This window comes from Pristiophorus japonicus, chromosome 5, assembly GCF_044704955.1.
Source record: "Pristiophorus japonicus isolate sPriJap1 chromosome 5, sPriJap1.hap1, whole genome shotgun sequence".
NCBI classification, from domain to species: domain Eukaryota; kingdom Metazoa; phylum Chordata; class Chondrichthyes; family Pristiophoridae; genus Pristiophorus; species Pristiophorus japonicus.
The window spans coordinates 289,177,152-289,196,013 of record NC_091981.1 but is presented as its reverse complement, the minus strand read 5'-3'; the positions used below and the strand labels follow the sequence as shown (position 1 = coordinate 289,196,013).

Below are 18,862 nucleotides of genomic sequence, written 5' to 3'. Positions count from 1 at the left end.
TCCTCACTCAGGCCAAGGACTGGTTGCTGTTGGGAAATGGGCAATTGTCACTGGGCAGTAGGTTGGGACTGAGACTCCATTACTGGGCAGAGCAGAAGGAGCTTTCTTTCCTGGCACCACTTGGAGAGGCAGTGGGATTCATCACATTCACCGGGACTGGCTCAGTGGTGGGGAGCGGGCCGGTAAGTGGAGCTGAGTCCATGGCCAGATCAGCCATGATCTTGTTGAATGGCGCAGCAGGCTCGAGGGGCTAGATGGCCTACTCCTGTTCCTAATTCTTATGTTCTTACCCACACTCTATGCAATACTCTGTGATCCCATCTCTAGGTCACTGTGTATGTTCCTTGTAATGTATTTGCTTCACAGGTTTTTTGCTTAAGAATTCATAGCAACACATTGCTATTAAGAACTAGTTGGTTTATTAACAAAGGTTTAACAATCGCACTACACATTACCAGTTCATCCATTAGGCTCACAACTGCATACCTTATCATGGATAACCTAGACCCGACTGACTGGGGTTTTATTGGATCTTGTGAACAGCACATGACTGGCTAAACCACTCACAATGTAACAGCTCTACAACTATTTTAAATTAAACTTTAAATCAAGTGCCCCCTTTTGGCAAGGGCACTCGCAACAGCTCTACAACTCTTTTGAGGGAAACAAAATTAACCAGTTAAAGCAAGTGCCCCCCGCTCTGGGGGACACTCTAACCAGTATTCAGGCCCTTTTTTGTTTATTTTTGGGGGGGTTTTTTTTGTATTTTTTGTTGTTTTTTTGTTTGTTTTTGGGCGCTAAAACACATATATATATATATATATACACACACACAAGTGCCCCCGAAAAAGGAGAGGAGGACACTAAAACCCGGCAATTAAAACAAATTAAACTTTGCTCTACAACTATTGTGGGGAAAACATAATAAATTAATCCAAGTGCCCCCCGATCTGGGAGACCCTCCAAAAATTTTTCACATGGCCTCTTTTTTTTTTTGGTGCTATTTGTGGGGTTTTTTGGGGTTTTTTGGGTAATAAAATCATAATGTACAAGTGCCCCCTATAAAAGGGGAGGGGGACACTAAAACCCAGCAATTAAAACAAATTAAACTTTATAACATATAAAATCAAATTAAAATTTGGTTGCCAGGGATGACAATGCACTCCAGTCCCTCCGGCGCTCACTTCTCGCGGAAGCTCGCGAGCGTACCGGTGGACACCACGTGCTCCATCTCGAGGGACATCCTGGCCTGGATGTAAGCACGGAAGAGAGGCAGGCAGTCAGGCTGAACGACCCCCTCGACCGCCCACTGCATGGACCGGCTGATGGCACACTTGGCCGCGCCAAGAGCAGTCCTATGAGGAGGCCCTCGGACCTACCCGCTCCCCTCCGCACAAGGTGCCCAAAGATCAGGAGTGTGGGACTGAAGCGCAGCCAGAAATTGAGGAGCAGCCCCTTTAAATAATAAAAATTTATTGCATGGGACTGCTCCGTGCACCACCCTCCAGGCCAAGTCCCCGATAAATAGTGGGAGGACTCCCGCGTAGAGTGCACTCCATCGGGGACCCCCGCCTCCTCCGGACAACAAGATGATACGCCATGGCGTGTCCGGACGGCAGACGAGGCAAGGTTGAGAGTGTGCAGGAGCAGCCCGTACAGGAAACCCCTCCGCGCAGAACTGAAAGGCACGGAGGGGATTTCCCCGAGGCGGCTCAAGTTGTGAGGTGCCGTCTCCCGAGGGAGGTTCCGGGGTTTGGCGCCAATGAGGAATTCCGTCCAGACGGGGGTCAGTTCGGATGGGATCTCCCCACGTGCTTGAGCCTCCTCGACACACCTAACGGAGTCAGGGCCTAGAGCTGTTTTTAGCGACTCGATGGCATCGGCCGCATGGCGGCCGTCGGACGAATTTAGGCGCCGCGCCAGCGTGTCTGGCGCCATTCAGCCCGTTCCTCCGCCATCGAGCAGGTCCCTGACCCTGGTCACCTCACCAGACACAGCCCTGTCGTCCGTCTGCCACCTAAAACCTCGGTCGTGGAGGTACGGATTCTCGAGCAGCGGCTCCTGCAGGACAGCCGCCACTCCATCCGGTGGAGAGCTGCGCTTGGTGGAGACTTTGTTCCAGACCCTGATGAGTTCCTGGTAAAAGACAGGCAGCCCCTGGAAGGCGGTCCTGATGCCCCCCAAGCTCACAAACAGGAGCTGCGTGTCGTAGTTGAGGCTGTGCTGCTGGCGGAAGAAATACGTCGCCAGAGCACGCCATCTAGGAGGGGGCTCAACGTAAAGGTATCTCTGCAGGGTCTGAAGATGGAAAGTCGCTAGCTGGGTGCTGACGCACACCAACGACTGACCGCCCTCCTCAAGCGGGAGACTCAAGACCGCAGCAGAGACCCAGTGGTTCCTGTTGTTCCAGAAGAAGTCTACCAGCTTCTTCTGTATCTTGGCGACAAACGCAGGGGGGGGTCAAAGTGACCAGCCGTTACCACGGCATAGCGGCCACCAGCTGGGTTATGACTAGCGCTCGACTCCTGTAGGACAGCACTCGGAGCAGTCCTGTCCAGCGCCCGAGGCGAGCGGCGACCTTGGCCTCCAGCTCTTGCCAGTTCGCCGGCCAGGCTTCCTCATTGGGTGCTAAGGTAGACTCCCAGATAGAGGAGATGGGTCATGCTCCAGGCAAAAGGCCTGAGCTCCTCCGGCAGGGAGTCCACCCGCCACTGACCCACCAGGAGTCCGGAACATTTCTCCCAGTTGATCCTAGCAGAGGATGCGGCCGAGTAAATCTCCTGGCACTCACGCATCCTCCGCAGGTCAACAGGATCCTCCACCGTGAGGAGCACGTCATCGGCGTAAGCCGAGAGGTTGACCTACACGCCCGGACCTTGCAGAGCCAATCCCGTCAACCTCGCCCGCAGGAGGCGCAGGAAAGGCTCCACGCAGATGGCATATAACTGGCCAGACATAGGGCATCCCTGGCGCACCCCTCTCCGAAAGCGAAGGGGCGCCGACAAGGACCCGGTAACCTTAATCAGACACTTTGCGGCGGCGTACAAAAGTCGGATCCGGGCGACGAAATGCGTCCCGAACCCGAAAGTGCGCAGAGTTCCGAACAGGTAATCGTGACCCACCTTGTCAAAAGCCTTCTCCTGATCGATGGATAAGAAGGCAACCGACAGACCAGCCTCCTGGGAGTGATGGATGAGGTCCCGGACCAGATGGATGTTATCGTGGATTGTCCGGCCCGGGACCGTATAGGACTGGTCGGGGTGGATCATGTGGTCCAGCACGGCGCCAAGGCGAGCAGGGCCCTGTTGCTGACGCCCTCCGGATCTGAGACGAGAGAGCCGTCATCAGCCAGCAGCGTCAAGAGCTGCTTACGGACACCTTGTCTTTTTTCCAGCGAGTAGAAGAAGGGGAAGCCGTGGTCCAGATCCCGCAGGAACCGGATCCACGAACGCGCCTCGGGACCTGACTAACTGCAGGTCCTTCAGCGCGGCCTTCTTCGCTTCGTACACCGTCCGCAGGGCCGGGTCATCAACGACTTGACCGAGACGGGATTTCAGGTCGAGCACCTCTTTATCGAGGCGCCCGACACTGGCCGCCCGCTTCTTGGTCGACCCCCTCGCGTACTCTTGACAGAAGACACAGATGTGAGCCTTGCCCACATCCCACCATAGCCTCAACGAGGGGAAGCCCCCCGGCTTCCTTCTCCAATCGGCCCAGAAACGACGGAATGAGTCCTGGAACCGCACGTCCTCCAGCAGCCGGTTGTTAAAGTGCCAGTACGCGGACCCCGTCCTCGCGCGGAGCGAAGCGAGCTCCACCCACACCAGGTGGTGGTCCGAACACGGCACCGGCCGCATGGAGGCCGCCGGAACGCAGGCAACGTACGCCCGAGACACGTAAAGGCTGTCGATTCTAGACCATCCTCTTCCAGGCCTCATCCAAGTAAAGGCGCTGGAGTTGGGATGGAGATTTCATAAAAACTTAGAAACATAGAAAATAGGTGCAGGAGTAGGCCATTCGGCCCTTCTAACCTGCACCGCCATTCAATGAGTTCATGGCTGAACATGCAACTTCAGTACCCCATTCCTGCTTTCTCGCCATACCCCTTGATCCCCCTAGTAGTAATGACTTCATCTAATTACTTTTTGAATATATTTAGTGAATTGGCCTCAACAACTTTCTGTGGTAGAGAATTCCACAGGTTCACCACTCTCTGGGTGAAGAAGTTTCTCCTCATCTCGGTCCTAAATGGCTTACCCCTTATCCTTAGACTGTGACCCCTGGTTCTGGACTTCCCCAACATTGGGAACATTCTTCATGCATCGAACCTGTCTGAACCCATTAGAATTTTAAACGTTTCTATGAGGTCCCCTCTCATTCTTCTGAACTCCAGTGAATACAAGCCCAGTTGATCCAGTCTTTCTTGATAGGTCAGTCCCGCCATCTCGGGAATCAGTCTGGTGAACCTTCGCTGCACTCCCTCAATAGCAAGAATGTCCTTCCTCAAGTTAGGAGACCAAAACTGTACACAATACTCCAGGTGTGGCCTCACCAAGGCCCTGTACAACTGTAGCAACACCTCCCTGCCCCTGTACTCAAATCCCCTCGCTATGAAGGCCAACATGCCATTTGCTTTCTTAACCGCCTGCTGTACCTGCATGCAAACCTTCAATGACTGATGTACCATGACACCCAGGTCTCATTGCACCTCCCCTTTTTCTAATCTGTCACCATTCAGATAATAGTCTGTCTCTCTGTTTTTACCACCAAAGTGGATAACCTCACATTTATCCACATTATACTTCATCTGCCATGCATTTTCCCACTCACCTAACCTATCCAAGTCGCTCTGCAGCCTCATAGCATCCTCCTCGCAGCTCACACTGCCACCCAACTTAGTGTCATCGCAAATTTGGAGATACTACATTTAATCCCCTCGTCTAAATCATTAATGTACAATGTAAACAGCTGGGGCCCCAGCACAGAACCTTGCGGTACCCCACTAGTCACTGCCTGCCATTCTGAAAAGTACCCATTTACTCCTACTCTTTGCTTCCTGTCCGACAACCAGTTCTCAATCCATGTCAGCACACTACCCCCAATCCCATGTGCTTTAACTTTGCACATTAATCTCTTGTGTGGGACCTTGTCGAAAGCCTTCTGAAAGTCCAAATATACCACATCAACTGGTTCTCCCTTGTCCACTCTACTGGAAACATCCTCAAAAAATTCCAGAAGATTTGTCAAGCATGATTTCCCTTTCACAAATCCATGCTGACTTGGACCTATCATGTCACCACTTTCCAAATGCTCTGCTGTGACATCCTTAATAATTGATTCCATCATCTTACCCACTACCGATGTCAGGCTGAACGGTCTATAATTCACTGTTTTCTCTCTCCCTCCTTTTTTAAAAAGTGGGGTTACATTGGCTACCCTCCACTCCATAGGAACTGATCCAGAGTCATGGAATGTTGGAAAATGACTGTCAATGCATCCGCTATTCCCAAGGCCACCTCCTTAATTACTCTGGGATGCAGTCCATCAGGCCCTGGGGATTTATCGGCCTTCAATCTCATCAATTTCCCCAACACAATTTCCCGACTAATAAGGATTTCCCTCAGTTCCTCCTCCTTACTAGACCCTCCTGACCCCTTTTATATCCGGAAGGTTGTTTGTGTCCTCCTCAGTGAATACCGAACCAAAGTACTTGTTCAATTGGTCCGCCATTTCATGCACAAGTACCCCCAGGTCCCACAGTACTGCAGCACTTTGCAATCTTGCTCGATTTAAATAACTTTCCAACATTATATTCCATCTGAAAAAATTTTGCCCATTCACTTAGCCTGTCTATGTCCTTTTATACATTTTTTTTGTCCTCCTTACACATTGCTTTTCCTCCCATCTTTATATAGTCAGCAAACTTGGCAATGTTACACTCAGTCCTGTCTTCCAAGTCGTTAATATAGATTGTAAATAGTAGGGGTCCCAGCACTGATCCCTGCGGCACCCCACTAGTTGCTGATTGCCAACCTAAGAATGAACCATTTATCCCAACTCTCTGTTTTCTGTTCGTTAGCCAATCCTCTATCCATGCTAATATATTACCCCCAACTCTGTGAACTTTTATCTTGTGCAGTAACCTTTTATGTGGCACCTTGTCAAATGCCTTCTGGAAGTCCAAATACACCACATCCAATGGTTCCCCTTTATCCACCCTCTTCGTTACATCCTCAAAGAATTCCAGCAAATTTGTCAAACATGACTTCCCCTTCATAAATCCATGCTGACTCTGCCTGACCGAATTATGCTTTTCCAAATGTCCTGCTACTGCTTCTTTAATAATGAACTCCAACATTTTCCCAGCCACAGATGTTAGGCTAACTGGTCTATAGTTTCCTGCTTTTCGTCTGCCTCCTTTTTAAATAGGGGCGTTACATTTGCAATTTTCCAATCTGCTGGGACCTCCCCACAATTCAGGGAATTTTAGTAAATTACAACCAGTGCATCCACTATACCTGCCGCTATTTCTCTTAAGACCCTAGGATGCAAGCCATCAGGTCCATGGGATTTATCTGCCTTTAGTCCCATTATCTTATTGTGTACCACCTCCTTAGTGATTGTGATTGTGTTAAGTTCCTCCCCACCTATAGCCCCTTGACTGTCCACTGTTGGGATATTGATAGTGTCCTCTACCGTAAAGATTGATACAAAATACTTGTTCAGAGTTTCTGCCATCTCCATGTTCCCCATTACTAATTCCCTGTTCTCATCCTCTAAGGGACCAACATTTACTTTAGCCACCCTTTTCCTTTTTATATATCTTTAGAAACTTTTCCTATGTTTTTATATTTTGTGCTAGTTTACTTTCATAGTCTATCGTCCCTTTCTTAATCATTTTTTTAGTCATTCTTTGCTGGATTTTAAAAGCTTCCCAATCTTCTGTCCTCCCACTAGTTTTGGCCACTTTGTATGCCCTTGTTTTTAATTGGATACCATCCTTTAGTTCTTTAGTTAGCCACGGGTGGCGATCTTTTCTCTTACACCCTTTCCTACTCACTGGAACATGTTTTTCTTGAGAGTTGTGAAATATCTCCTTAAATGTGCACCACTGTTCATCAACCGTCCTACATTCCCCACACTGTGCAAATACTGACACACTCCCCGGGCACACTATGTAAATACTGACACACCTCCCGGGGGCACTATGTAAATACTGTCACACTCCCCGGGGGCACTATGTAAATACTGTGCAAATACTGACACACTACCCGGGGATCCCGTGCAAATACTGACACAGTCCTGGGGTACCCGTGCAAATACTGACACACATTTTTTAGCGTTAAATCTCCTCTTCAGCCCATCATGGGGAGGTTACAATGGAGGCCTGTGTGTTGGACATCTGGCTGATCGAAAGAAGTGTCATCATCATCCTTGGAATCGAGGAAGACTTGCTTCCACTCTAGAAGTGAGTTCTCAGGTGGCTGAACAGTCCAATACAGGAATTACAGTCTCTGTCACAGGTGGGACAGACAGTGGTTGAAGATCAGGGTGGGTGGTTTGCCGCACGCTCTTTCCGCTGCCTGCGCTTGATTTCTGCATACTCTTGGCGACGAGACTCGAAGTGCTCAGCACCCTCCCGGATGCTCTTCCTCTACTTAGGGTGGTCTTTTGCCAGGGACTCCCAGGTGGCGGTGGGACTAAACGAAAGAAGTATAACTCAGAGATGTTTTACAGTTGGACAGTAGTGAGATTCATTCTCTGGATGTTTTATAGCCGGCCTGCTGCAGTTCTGCAGTGGTGTTTTATGGTTGGCCAGTTGTAGTTGCTGGGTTATGTTCTGCTGTGTTCTTGCTGACTGTGGGCGGCAGCGATGGAGCAGGAGCTGAGTGTGGGATTCATTGGGGCCGGAAAAATGGCTTTTGGCATCGCCAGAGGGCTCCTGCTGTCAGGTAGGGGGTCTGGCGGAGGAAGTGACTTGCCAGAGGAGCTCATCCACCGGCAAAGTTAATCCGAGCTCCAGTTCACTGGCGCATCGTCTCTGAATGTATCGTGAATTGGGAGACATGTGGGTGGGGCGGGCGGGGGGTGTAATGTGTGTGTTTGAGGGGGGGTAATATGTGTATGTGTGTGTGTTGGGGGTAATATGTGTGTGTTGGGGGGGTTGGGGGTAATATGTGTGTGTGTGTTTGGGGGGGTTGGGGAGTAATATGTGTGTGTGTGTGTGTTGGGGGTAATATGTGTATGTGTGTGTGTGTTGGGGGTAATATGTGTATGTGTGTGTGTGTTGGGGGTAATATGTGTATGTGTGTGTGTGTTGGGGGTAATATGTGTATGTGTGTGTGTGTTGGGGGTAATATGTGTGTGTGTGTGGGGGTAATATGTGTGTGTGTGTGGTTGGGGGTAATATGTGTGTGTGTGTGGGGGTAATATGTGTGTGTGTGTGGTTGGGGGGGGGGTAATATGTGTATGTGTGTGGGGGTAATATGTGTGTGTGTGTTTGGGGGGGTTGGGGAGTAATATATGTGTGTGTGTGTGGTTGGGGGTAATATGTGTGTGTGTGTGGTTGGGGGTAATATGTGTGTGTGTGTGGTTGGGGGTAATATGTGTGTGTGTGTGGTTGGGGGTAATATGTGTGTGTGTGTGGTTGGGGGTAATATGTGTGTGTGTGTGGTTGGGGGTAATATGTGTGTGTGGTTGGGGGTAATATGTGTGTGTGTGTGGTTGGGGGTAATATGTGTGTGTGTGTGGGGGTAATATGTGTGTGTGTGTGGTTGGGGGTAATATGTGTATGTGTATGTGTGTGTGTGTGTGTTTGCAGTGTTGGCGGGAGGGGAAATCTGGCAGGTTTAGAGCTGCCAGTGGGGATGGTGAAGTGATTAAAATCGGGGATGCTCACTCCCCGGTAAGGGCAGAATCAGACTTGCCGCCTGCAGCCGAATAATATGTCGAGGTGCACCCCTGACGCATGGCCACCGTGGGGAGACAGGCAGTTCTGGAGCCCTACCCCAGCCAGTAGGAAAATCAGAATGAAAGGTCCACCACAGATTATGACTTGAGCTTGTGAGTAGCCTCCCATTAGTAAGAACGACCTATCTGTGTTGGTTCAAATTGCCTGTTTCCTCCCGGGTAACAACACAAACAAGCAGGTGACCTTGTGTGTTACCTGGGGTTGGGGGAGGGTGCTGTGGGCCGGGGATCCCAATTTAAAGCTGAACATTTTTCGTTTGTTTCTTAGGAAATGTGAAACCTGAGAATGTGATGGGCTCTGCTCCATCAAACAACAACTTGCACAAGTTCAAGGTGAGGTGTAGTGAGAGGCCGCTGCATTATAGTACTGTGAAGCAAAATGGGGGGATGGAATTGGCAGGCGGAACCTGTTGAAAGAATACCACAGAGCCCCTCCACTCCGATTGACATCATTGGTTGTAATATGTCCTTACTATACAGTACAAATGCACACGAGGCCCATACTTGAGAGAAGGTCACTCTGTGATCAGTAACCTTTATTAGCCAGCACTGAAGTGATGAAGGTGGGTGGTGCTTCCCCTTTTATACCTGAAAGTCCAGGTTAGGAGTGTCTCCCACAAGTTCACCACCTTCAGTGGTCAGTGTTCTCACGGTGTACAACTTAGGTCAGTTTATACATGGGTTACAATGACAGTTGAATACATAACCGGTTGTGTGTTTACTGAGCCACGACGTACAGGAGAGTTCCGGATCCCATTAATTGATCAAAATTGGTCTCGGTGCTCTCTGGGCAGGAGAGAAGGAAGGTCCTGCTCCTGCTTCACGATCCAGTGGAAGTTCTCCCTGGCATCGTGCTTCAGAGTGAGGATGGAATCATGCTCCGGTTGTGAAGGCCCACAGCTGAATAGCCTGCCAGCATTCACTGTGTCTAAGCAGCAGAATCTGTAGTGAGGAAAGAGTCACTGCCTTCAGGCAGGGGGTGGGGTGTGGGGGATGAAGTTCAATGACGAAAAGAAGATTAGTGATGGAAGTTTTGATTTAACTTGTATGGGAGGAGGGGAGAAGAAACCAAACAGAGCTTGTACCGGTGATCGTGTAAGGTCCGCGATGGAGCGGGTTGTATGTGGAAGGAGTGTGATTGCTGGTCGAATGGTCTTCTCTTGCTCTGGATTTCCTTCTGTACCTGTTGTGCCTTGTTCTGTAGGAAGCTGGGATGCAGACTACGCACAGGAATGCCTCGGTGGTGGAGAGCTGCAAAGTCCTCTTTCTGAGCGTCAAGCCTTACATCCTGCCTGGAGTCCTGAAGGACATTTCTCCATTCGTCACACCGGCGCACCTTGTCGTTTCCGTGGCAGCTGGCGTTACCATAGAAACGCTGGAAAAAGTGAGTGGACATGAGTACAAAGATGGGAGGAAAAACAGTGCGTGAGGAGGACACAAAAAATCTGCAAAAGGACGTAGACAGGCTAAGTGAGTGAGCAAGAATTTGGCAGATGGAGTATAATGTTGGAAAGTGTGAGGTCATGCACTTTGGCACAAAAAAATCAGAGCAAGTTATTATTTAAATGGAGAAAGATTGCAAAGATTGCTGCAGTACAGCGAGACCTGAAACACAAAAGTATGCAGGTACAGCAAGTGATCAGGAAAGCCTGTGGAATCGTGGCCTTTATTGCAAAGGGGATGGAGTATGAAAGCAGGGAAGTTGACTTTTATGAGGAAAGGTTGAGTAGGTTGGGCCTCAACTCATTGGAATTCAGAAGAATGAGAGGTGATCTTATCGAAATGTATAAGATTATGAGGGGGCTTGACAAGGTGAATGCAGAGAGGATGTTTCCACTGATGGGGGAGACTAGAACTAGAGGGCATGATCTTAGAATAAGGGGCCGCCCATTTAAAACTGAGATGAGGAGAAATTTCTTCTCTGAGGGTTGTAAATCTGTGGAATTCGCTGCCTCAGAGAGCTGTGGAAGCCGGGACATTGAATAAATTTAAGACAGAAATAGACAGTTTCTTAACCGATAAGGAAATAAGGGGTTATGGGGAGCGAGCAGGGAAGTGAACCTGATTCCATGATCAGATCAGACATGATCGTATTAAATGGCGGAGCAGGCTCGAGGGGCCGTATGGCCTACTCCTGCCTGGGGGGGGGGGAGGGGGAGGGGGAGGGAAAGGGAAAGGGAAGAGGGGGCAGCGAGGGGAGGAGGGGGGAGGAGTGGGGATGGTACCATCCAAGTGAGTATTTCTTATGGGGAGATTTTCCACCAGCTTATTCCCTCCTCTTCCAAAGGTGTGCACTTCTTGGTGTCATATCAGCCAGTCACCTTCCAGTACCTCACACGGCTGCCAATCATTCACGTGACCCTTGACAGCCAGAGTCACAGCTGAGCCCATTCCTGTACTCGCCTGATATCTCTCTACATGTGATTGCACATTTCAGCAGGGATTGCTGGATAGCAGTCAGGAGTACTGGGAGCCTGACTGATTTTTCATTTTCCCTCCTTAACCCAGGGGTGCTGAAGAATCTTTTTCTCAGCAATATACAGCTTAGAACATGGTCCGATTGGTCACAGAACACTGGTTTCATTCAGAATGGTTGATTTTCTACACCTTGAATTCAGAATGGGAGCTAATAATTACCAGGGATTTTGAAATTCTCATCATTCTGTTCAAAGCCCTCCGTGACCTCGCCCCTCCATCTTTGTAACCTCCACCAGCCCGACAACCCTCAGAACTCGTGTGCATCCCTGATTCTGGCCTCATGCGCATCCCTGATTTCCTTCGTCGCTCCATTGGCAGCCGTGCCTTCAACTGCCTCAGCTTTACAATTCCTTCCTTAAACCTCCCTGCCTCTCCTCCTTTAAGACGCACCTTAAAGCCTATCTCTTTGACCAAATTTTTGGTCCCCTGCCTTAATATCCCCTCCTTTGGTTCGTTATCAGATTTTGTCTGATGCCCTAGTTACAGCCCTGCACTCAGCTGTTCCGAGCAACAGTCTGAGGTCCCACAAAGACCATGACTGGCCTTGCAGTCCTGGAGGACCCAACCTAATGCTTGCTGCACCTGCCCACTGAATAGCAAGGATCCTCTGCAACAAGAGGCCTAGCACTTGCAGTTGCTACCAGCTTCTTTTCTCTGTGGCACAGTGCAAACCTCCCTACATCAGATCAGATGTAGGTCAGATCCCAGTTAGAACATAAGAATTAGAACATACAAAATAGGAGCAGGAGTAGGCCATTTGGCCCCTGGAGCCTGCACCTCCATTAAATACGATCATGGCTAATCTGATCATGGACTCGGCTCCACTTCCCTGCCCACTCCCCATAACTCTTTATTCCCTTATCGCTCAAAAATCTGTCTCTCTCTGCTTCCACAGCTCTCTAGGGCAGAGAATTCCACAGATTTACAACCCTCTGAGAGAAGAAATTCCTCCTCATCTGTTTTTAATGGGCGGCCCCTTATTCTAAGACTGCCCCTTAGTTTTAGTTTCCCCTATGAGTTTCCTCTCTGCATCCACCTTGTCGAGCCCCTTCATTATCTTATGTTTCAATAAGATCACCTCTCATTCTTCTGAACTCAATGAGTATAGGCTCAACCTATCTTCATGTCAACCCCCTCATCTCAGGAATCAACCTAGTGAACCTTCTCTGAATAGCCTCCAATGTAAGTCTTCCTTAAATACGGAGACCAAAAATGTATGCAGTACTCTAGGTGTGGCCTCACCAATACCCTGTACAGTTGTAGCAGGACTTCTCTGCTTTTATACTCTATACCCCTTGCAATAAAGGCCAACATTCCATTTGCCTTCTTGATTACTTGCTGTACCTGCAAACTAACTTCTTGTGTTTCATGCACAAGGACCCCCAGGTCTCTCTGTACTGCAGCACTTTGCAATTTTTCTTCATTTAAATTATAATTTGCTTTTCTATTTTTTCTGCCAAAGTGGATAACCTCACATTTTCCCACACTATACTCCACCTACCAAATTTTTGGCCAATCACTTCGCCTGTCTATATCCCTTTGGAGATTCTTTGTGGCCTCCTCACACATTGCATTCCCACCCATCTTTGTATCATCAGCAAACTTGGCTACATTACACCTGGTCCTTTCATCCAAGTCATTCATATAGATTGTAAATAGTTGAGGCTCCAGCACCAATCCCTGCAGCACCCCACTAGTTACTGTTTGCCAACTGAAAAATTACCCATTTATCCCGACTCTCTCTGTTTTCTGTTCGTTAGCCAATCCTCTATCCATGCTGATATATTACTCCTAATCCCATGAACTTTTATCTTGTTCAGTAACCTTTTATGTGGCAACTTATCGAATGTCTTCTGGAAATCCAAATACACCCCATCCACTTGTTCCTCCTTATCCACCCTGCCCATTACATCCTCAAAGAACTCCAGGAAATTTTTCAAACATGATTTCCCTTTCATAAAACCATGCTGACTCTGCTTGATTGATTTATGCTTTTCCAAATATCCTGCTACTGGTTCTTTAATAATGGACTCCAGCATTTTTCCAACGACAGATGTTAGGCTAACTGGTCTATAGTTTCCTGTTTTCTGTTTGCCTCCTTTTTTAAATAGGGGCGTTACATTTGTGATTTTCCAATCCGCAGAATCCAGGGAATTTTGGTAGATTACAACCAATGCATCACTATCTCTGCAGCCACTTCTTTTAAGACCCTAGGATGTAAGCCATCAGTCCAGAGGACTTGTCCGCCTTTAGTCCCATTATATTACCAAATTCTACTATAGTGATTGTATTAAGTTCCTCCCTCCCTATAGCCCCTTGCTTATCCACTATTGGGATGTTTTTAGTGTCTTCTACCATGAAGAGCGATACAAAATATTTGTGCAATGTCTCTGCTATTTCCCTGTTCCCCGTTATTAATTCCCCAGTCTCATCCTCTGTCTCCACCTTGAACTACCGAACAGTGTGGAACACAGGTACCTCCCCCTCGCCCCTCCCCAAACCCCCCACTTTCACACCGGGACCCTTCCACTGACGGGCAAGGACATAACAATCCACGTGCCAACTTGTCTATCAATAGTCAGCCTCCGATCCCAGATCCAACTGATCCCAGTAGACCAAGAACAAGCAAATTACCCAAATTTGTATTTCTCCGAGTGCAGGCACAGCCATGCTGTACGTGATTGTACAACTTACTCCTCCCATAAGCGTGGTGCTCCAAATACCTTCATAAACTGTACATGTGTGAATGTAAACCCTTGGATTTATTTTAATGCAGTGCCTTTCGGTAATTCTCACACTGCGAACTCCTAAGCTGTAACTCTCTCTCCTCAGTTCCTGCCTGTTGGGACCAAGGTCTTGCGGATGATGCCGAACCTCCCTTGTGTGGTGCAGCAGGGCTCGATGGTGTTTTGCCGTGGAAGCAGTGCTGGGGAGCAGGAAACCACTCTCCTCAAGGGCCTTGTATCTGCCTGTGGGCTGTGCGAAGAGACCCCTGAATCCTACATGGACATCCACACGGGGATTAGTGGCAGCGGAGTGGCATTTGTATGTATTCCAGCGTGGGGTGGGGGGGGGGGGCTGAGACTTGACGATGTAACTGTGCTAGCTCGATGGGCTGCAGCAAGTGCACCGCCCCCCCCCCCCCCCCCATGTAGCACGGCCTGATCAGTGCACGTGTGGCAGTGTCTGCAAGGATAAGATCGGGCTCTCGTTCCTCTCCTAAAACTGTTGGCCCCCTTGCTAGGGCACTGGGTGGCCTCTGGCACAAGATGCCCTCTGACAACTCTCCCAAGTGGTCATTCATCATGGGTGAGCTTCTGAGAATGAATGTCGGTTATTCAACCTTGGCAAACATCACAGCAATGTCAGATCTTGTCCGATAGCGGTCAGGAACTGGATCCATAGAATGATACAGCACAGAAGGAAGCCATTCGGCCCATCGTGCCTGTGCTGGCTCCTTGGTAGAGCTAACCCTGGGGGATTTATTTCCTCCCTCCCTAAATACAAGAACAATATTTCGAAGAAGACTAGGGGAGTTCTTTCCGGTATCTTGGCCAATATTTATCCCTGAAACAACATCGTTAAAAATAAATTACCTGGTCATTGTTGTCATGTATCCAGACATGTTTACTGCTTGTACTATTGCATATGCTGTGCCACCAGAGGGCACTACTATGGGAAACTTGTACACCAGCTGTATGTGATACTCTGGAGTTACATTAAATGGACTAAGATCACTACAGTTCAAGTACAATACATTGTGGAGTCATTATCAGAGCATCTAAAGACATAACAACTGTCACATTGCTGTTTGTGGGACCTTGCTGTGCACAAATTGGCTGCTGCATTTCCTACATTACAACAGTGACTACACTATAAACAAGTACTTCATTGGCTGTAAAGCGTTTTGGGATAACCTGAGTTTGTGAAAGGCCCTGTTATAAACGCAAGTCTTTCTTTCTCATTGCATAGGTTTACCTGTTTGCTGAGGCGCTGGCAGACGGGGGTGTTAAGATGGGAATGCCATATGACTTGTCGAAGAAGCTTGTAGCTCAGACGCTGCTGGTAGGTGACACGCCGTCAGTCATTTTCGAATTGAAGTTGTCTGCTCCCTCACGTTAGTGGGTAAATTCATGGCTTGTCATGAGTCGTACAAGGGGAGTCCCAGGTTCAGTCCCTGGTCTGTACGCAGTTACTTGATCTCAGCCGAGGCAGTGATAGAGGCTCTACAATGGTCTCGGCGATCCTGGGTTAGGGGTTGATTATATCAATCCCTCCTCATCAATAAGCAGTGCCTCTTAGATTGTGAGAACAGGATTGGGTTCAACTGTGATGCACCCTGCAGTACAATATCCTGCTGCCGCCCACCGTTCAAACTGGCATACAAAGAATGTTCAGCTGGGTGAAACAGCAGAGAGTGGCTGGTGCCAGTGTAAGCAGACCCCAGCGTGAGTTGGTGACTTCAGGAAAGGAGGGGAGGAAAACCTGGTGTTGATTAACTTATCTGCATGGAGCTGCCTAATGCAGCTTGCGGAGGTGGTGGGGAGGGAGGAGAGAAAGGGACACTCCCATTTAGTGGGAACAAACAATAACAACTTTTATTTATATAGCGCCTTTAATATAGTAAAACATCCCAAGGCGCTTCACAGCAGTGTTATAAGCCAAAACAAATACAATTGACACCGAGCTACATAAGAAATTACAGCAGATGACCAAAAGCTTGGTCAAAGCGGTAGGTTTTAAGGAGGGTAGAGAGGCAGGAAGGTTTAGGGAGGATGTTCCAGAGCTTAGGGCCCAGGCAACTGAGGAATGCAGAATTTGAGGAATGCAGACATCCGCGGTTTTAATTATGCCACAGATATGTTGCTGGAAGCATATTTCAGGGTCCAGTATGATGCCTAAGTCGCGAACAGTTCTAGTTTAGCCTCAGATAGATGCTAGGGAGAGGGATGGAGTCAGTGGCTAGGGAAAGAGAGGAGGAGAGCCAAGCTCCTCGCTGATGGGGTTGTGAGGCTGAAGGAGATTACAGAGATAGGGAGGGGCGAGGCCCTGGAGTGATTTGTAAACACGGATGAGAATTTTGAAATCATAGCGTTGCTTAACCGGGAGCCAATATAGGTCAGCGAGCACAGAAGTGATGGGTGAAAGGGACTTGGTGCGAGTTAGGACACGGGCTGCCGAGTTCTAGGTGATCTCCAGTTTACGGAGGGCAGAATGTGGGAGGCCAGCCAGGAGTGCGTTGGAATAGTCAAGTCCAGAGGTAATAAAGGCAGGGATGAGGGTTTCAGCAGCAGATGAGCTGAGGCAGGGGTGGAGACGGGCGATGTTACGGAGGTGGAAATAGGCGGTTTTAGTTATGCCACGGATATGTTGACGGAAGCATCTTTCAGGGTCCAGTATGACGCCTAGGTCGCGAACAGTCTGGTTTAGCCTCGGATGGAGTCAGTGGCTAGGGAAAGAGAGGAAGAGAGTCACGCTCCTCGCTGATGGGAATAGGGAATGAGAGAGAGAGAGAGAGAGAGAGAGAGAGACACACACGGGTTTGACAGTCGGGGTCGGGTCACAGTGGGACAGTGCCTTGCCTTCACTTGGCAACTGCCATGAGTGGTACATCTGCAATCAGCTGTCCGTGTGTAATAGCTGACCTGTGTTTTGTCACTGCGATGCAACATTCCTCAGAGTGATCCCGAAGCCAAATACAGCTCGTGATTGTAGTCCTGGACACAAATGTAGTAAATCTCCCATAATGTTATACATGGAGAGCAAAGACCAAGTGTAATCTTCAGTAGATAATTGGACCAGGACACGCAGACTTGGTTCAATTTCCATTTTACAGTCACACATTCTCTCCTTATTTTTACCCAATACTTTGATGTAGTTAAGTAGCAAAACTTACTGCAATTTGGGAAGCAGAGAAGTCGAGTTGGTTGAATGAAAGGAGTTTCTCTTTAGAACTAGGAGGCACCTGTAATATAAATATATATATATAATATATATAATTTTAAAATGTTTATTTATTTATATATATGTATGTGTGTGTATAGATATATATATATATATATATATATAATAAATGTTTTTATTTTTGTCTGTTTGTGGGATACTTTTTCCTCAGGGAGCTGCGAAGATGATTCTGGAGACGGGGGAGCACCCGGGAAAACTGAAGAGCGACGTGTGCACGCCGGGTGGGACCACTATCCACGGCCTGTACGAGCTGGAGAAGGGCAGTCTCCGCAGCACCGTGATGAATGCCGTAGAAGCTGCGACCAACCGGGCTCGCGAGCTGGGTAAAAACTAGTTCCCGCCACGCTGGAAGCACAGTGGCAGCAGAATCGTAGAGCACGGCAGGGAACGCTCCAGAGCCATTCTGTGCTCCCATTGGCTTTACAATGTTCGTCATCGGTGTCGAGGGCCCAGGAGGGACCAACGAGGGTGTCATTTAGTTCAGGGGTTCATCTGAGGCCATCCCTTTTAACATAAAATAACAGATACTGGGACCCCCGGATTACAGGTGGGTGGCGAGTCGGTGCTCTACCTGGCCTGAGATTCCTCGCTGGGGTAGAGCTAAGCTTTACTCTGCTTGATTGGGGAGTGTTTAATGCTGGGATCGAAAAGTGGAAAAGCCTTGTATTGCTTCACGTTGAGAAGTGCAAATATTGAAGATGGCAGCGGAACATGAAAATTCTGGTTCACTTCTGGCTACCTTTGTATTTTTATTCATACTGAAGTACTGATGTTCTCATTTAAGCGGACGCACCCATTGGGAGCCCCTTGTTCTTTTACGTTTGATATGCTTTTCCACTTTAAACAAGAACATAATGTACTCTGGGTTTTCTTTTGCTGGTTTGGAAAGGACGTGAATTTTCTTAACTGCAGAGACCCGGGCTCGCGCCCTGCCAGGCCCTTCAGTCATGCGAGGTTAGTCGGAAGACGGGATGCTCCACAGCAATCCTCGGGCTGGTCTGAAGTTGCAGATCCCGGCTTTCTTTTTGCCGTGGAGCTGATCCGAGGTGTTCCTTGTCACTGACGTCACCAACCCTGCTGGCAGGGAGGGAGACCCAACTCAAATCTTGCCGCAACTGCAAAAAATTAATACGTTACAGAAATTTCTGGTGACTCCCTTGTAAAATGGGAGGTGTCCCCCCATAACTGTCCTTCCCCATTTGTTTTTAAGTTCATTGAAAATTCCTAAAGCAGCTGAGAAGGTGCCATTCCATTTGTTCCAATTGGTTTGTGATCTGTTACTGCTTGTAATGGTGCTGTGCTGCTTGTCATAAACTCGTGAGACCATAAAATACTACTCATCAGATAGCGGCAACTCTCCTCCAAATCCTGCACGTGCTAACATGCCAGTGTGTGTATAGACTGTGACAACTAAGCTTCTAGAATTCTCACGTGTTAAGCTCACCTCGAC

General features: G+C 48.6%; 1 protein-coding gene across 1 annotated transcript; it reads left to right on the top strand.

Moving 5' to 3' along the window:
• The first annotated feature begins 7,823 nt into the window (after positions 1-7,823).
• Positions 7,824-18,140, top strand: pycr3 (pyrroline-5-carboxylate reductase 3). The gene is made up of 6 exons (XM_070880131.1): positions 7,824-7,952; positions 9,239-9,303; positions 10,175-10,354; positions 14,281-14,493; positions 15,421-15,513; positions 17,564-18,140. Exons 1-6 carry the CDS (start codon positions 7,874-7,876, stop codon positions 17,744-17,746), a joined length of 813 nt encoding a protein of 270 aa, XP_070736232.1. The 5' UTR covers positions 7,824-7,873; the 3' UTR covers positions 17,747-18,140.
• The last annotated feature ends 722 nt before the right edge of the window (positions 18,141-18,862 follow it).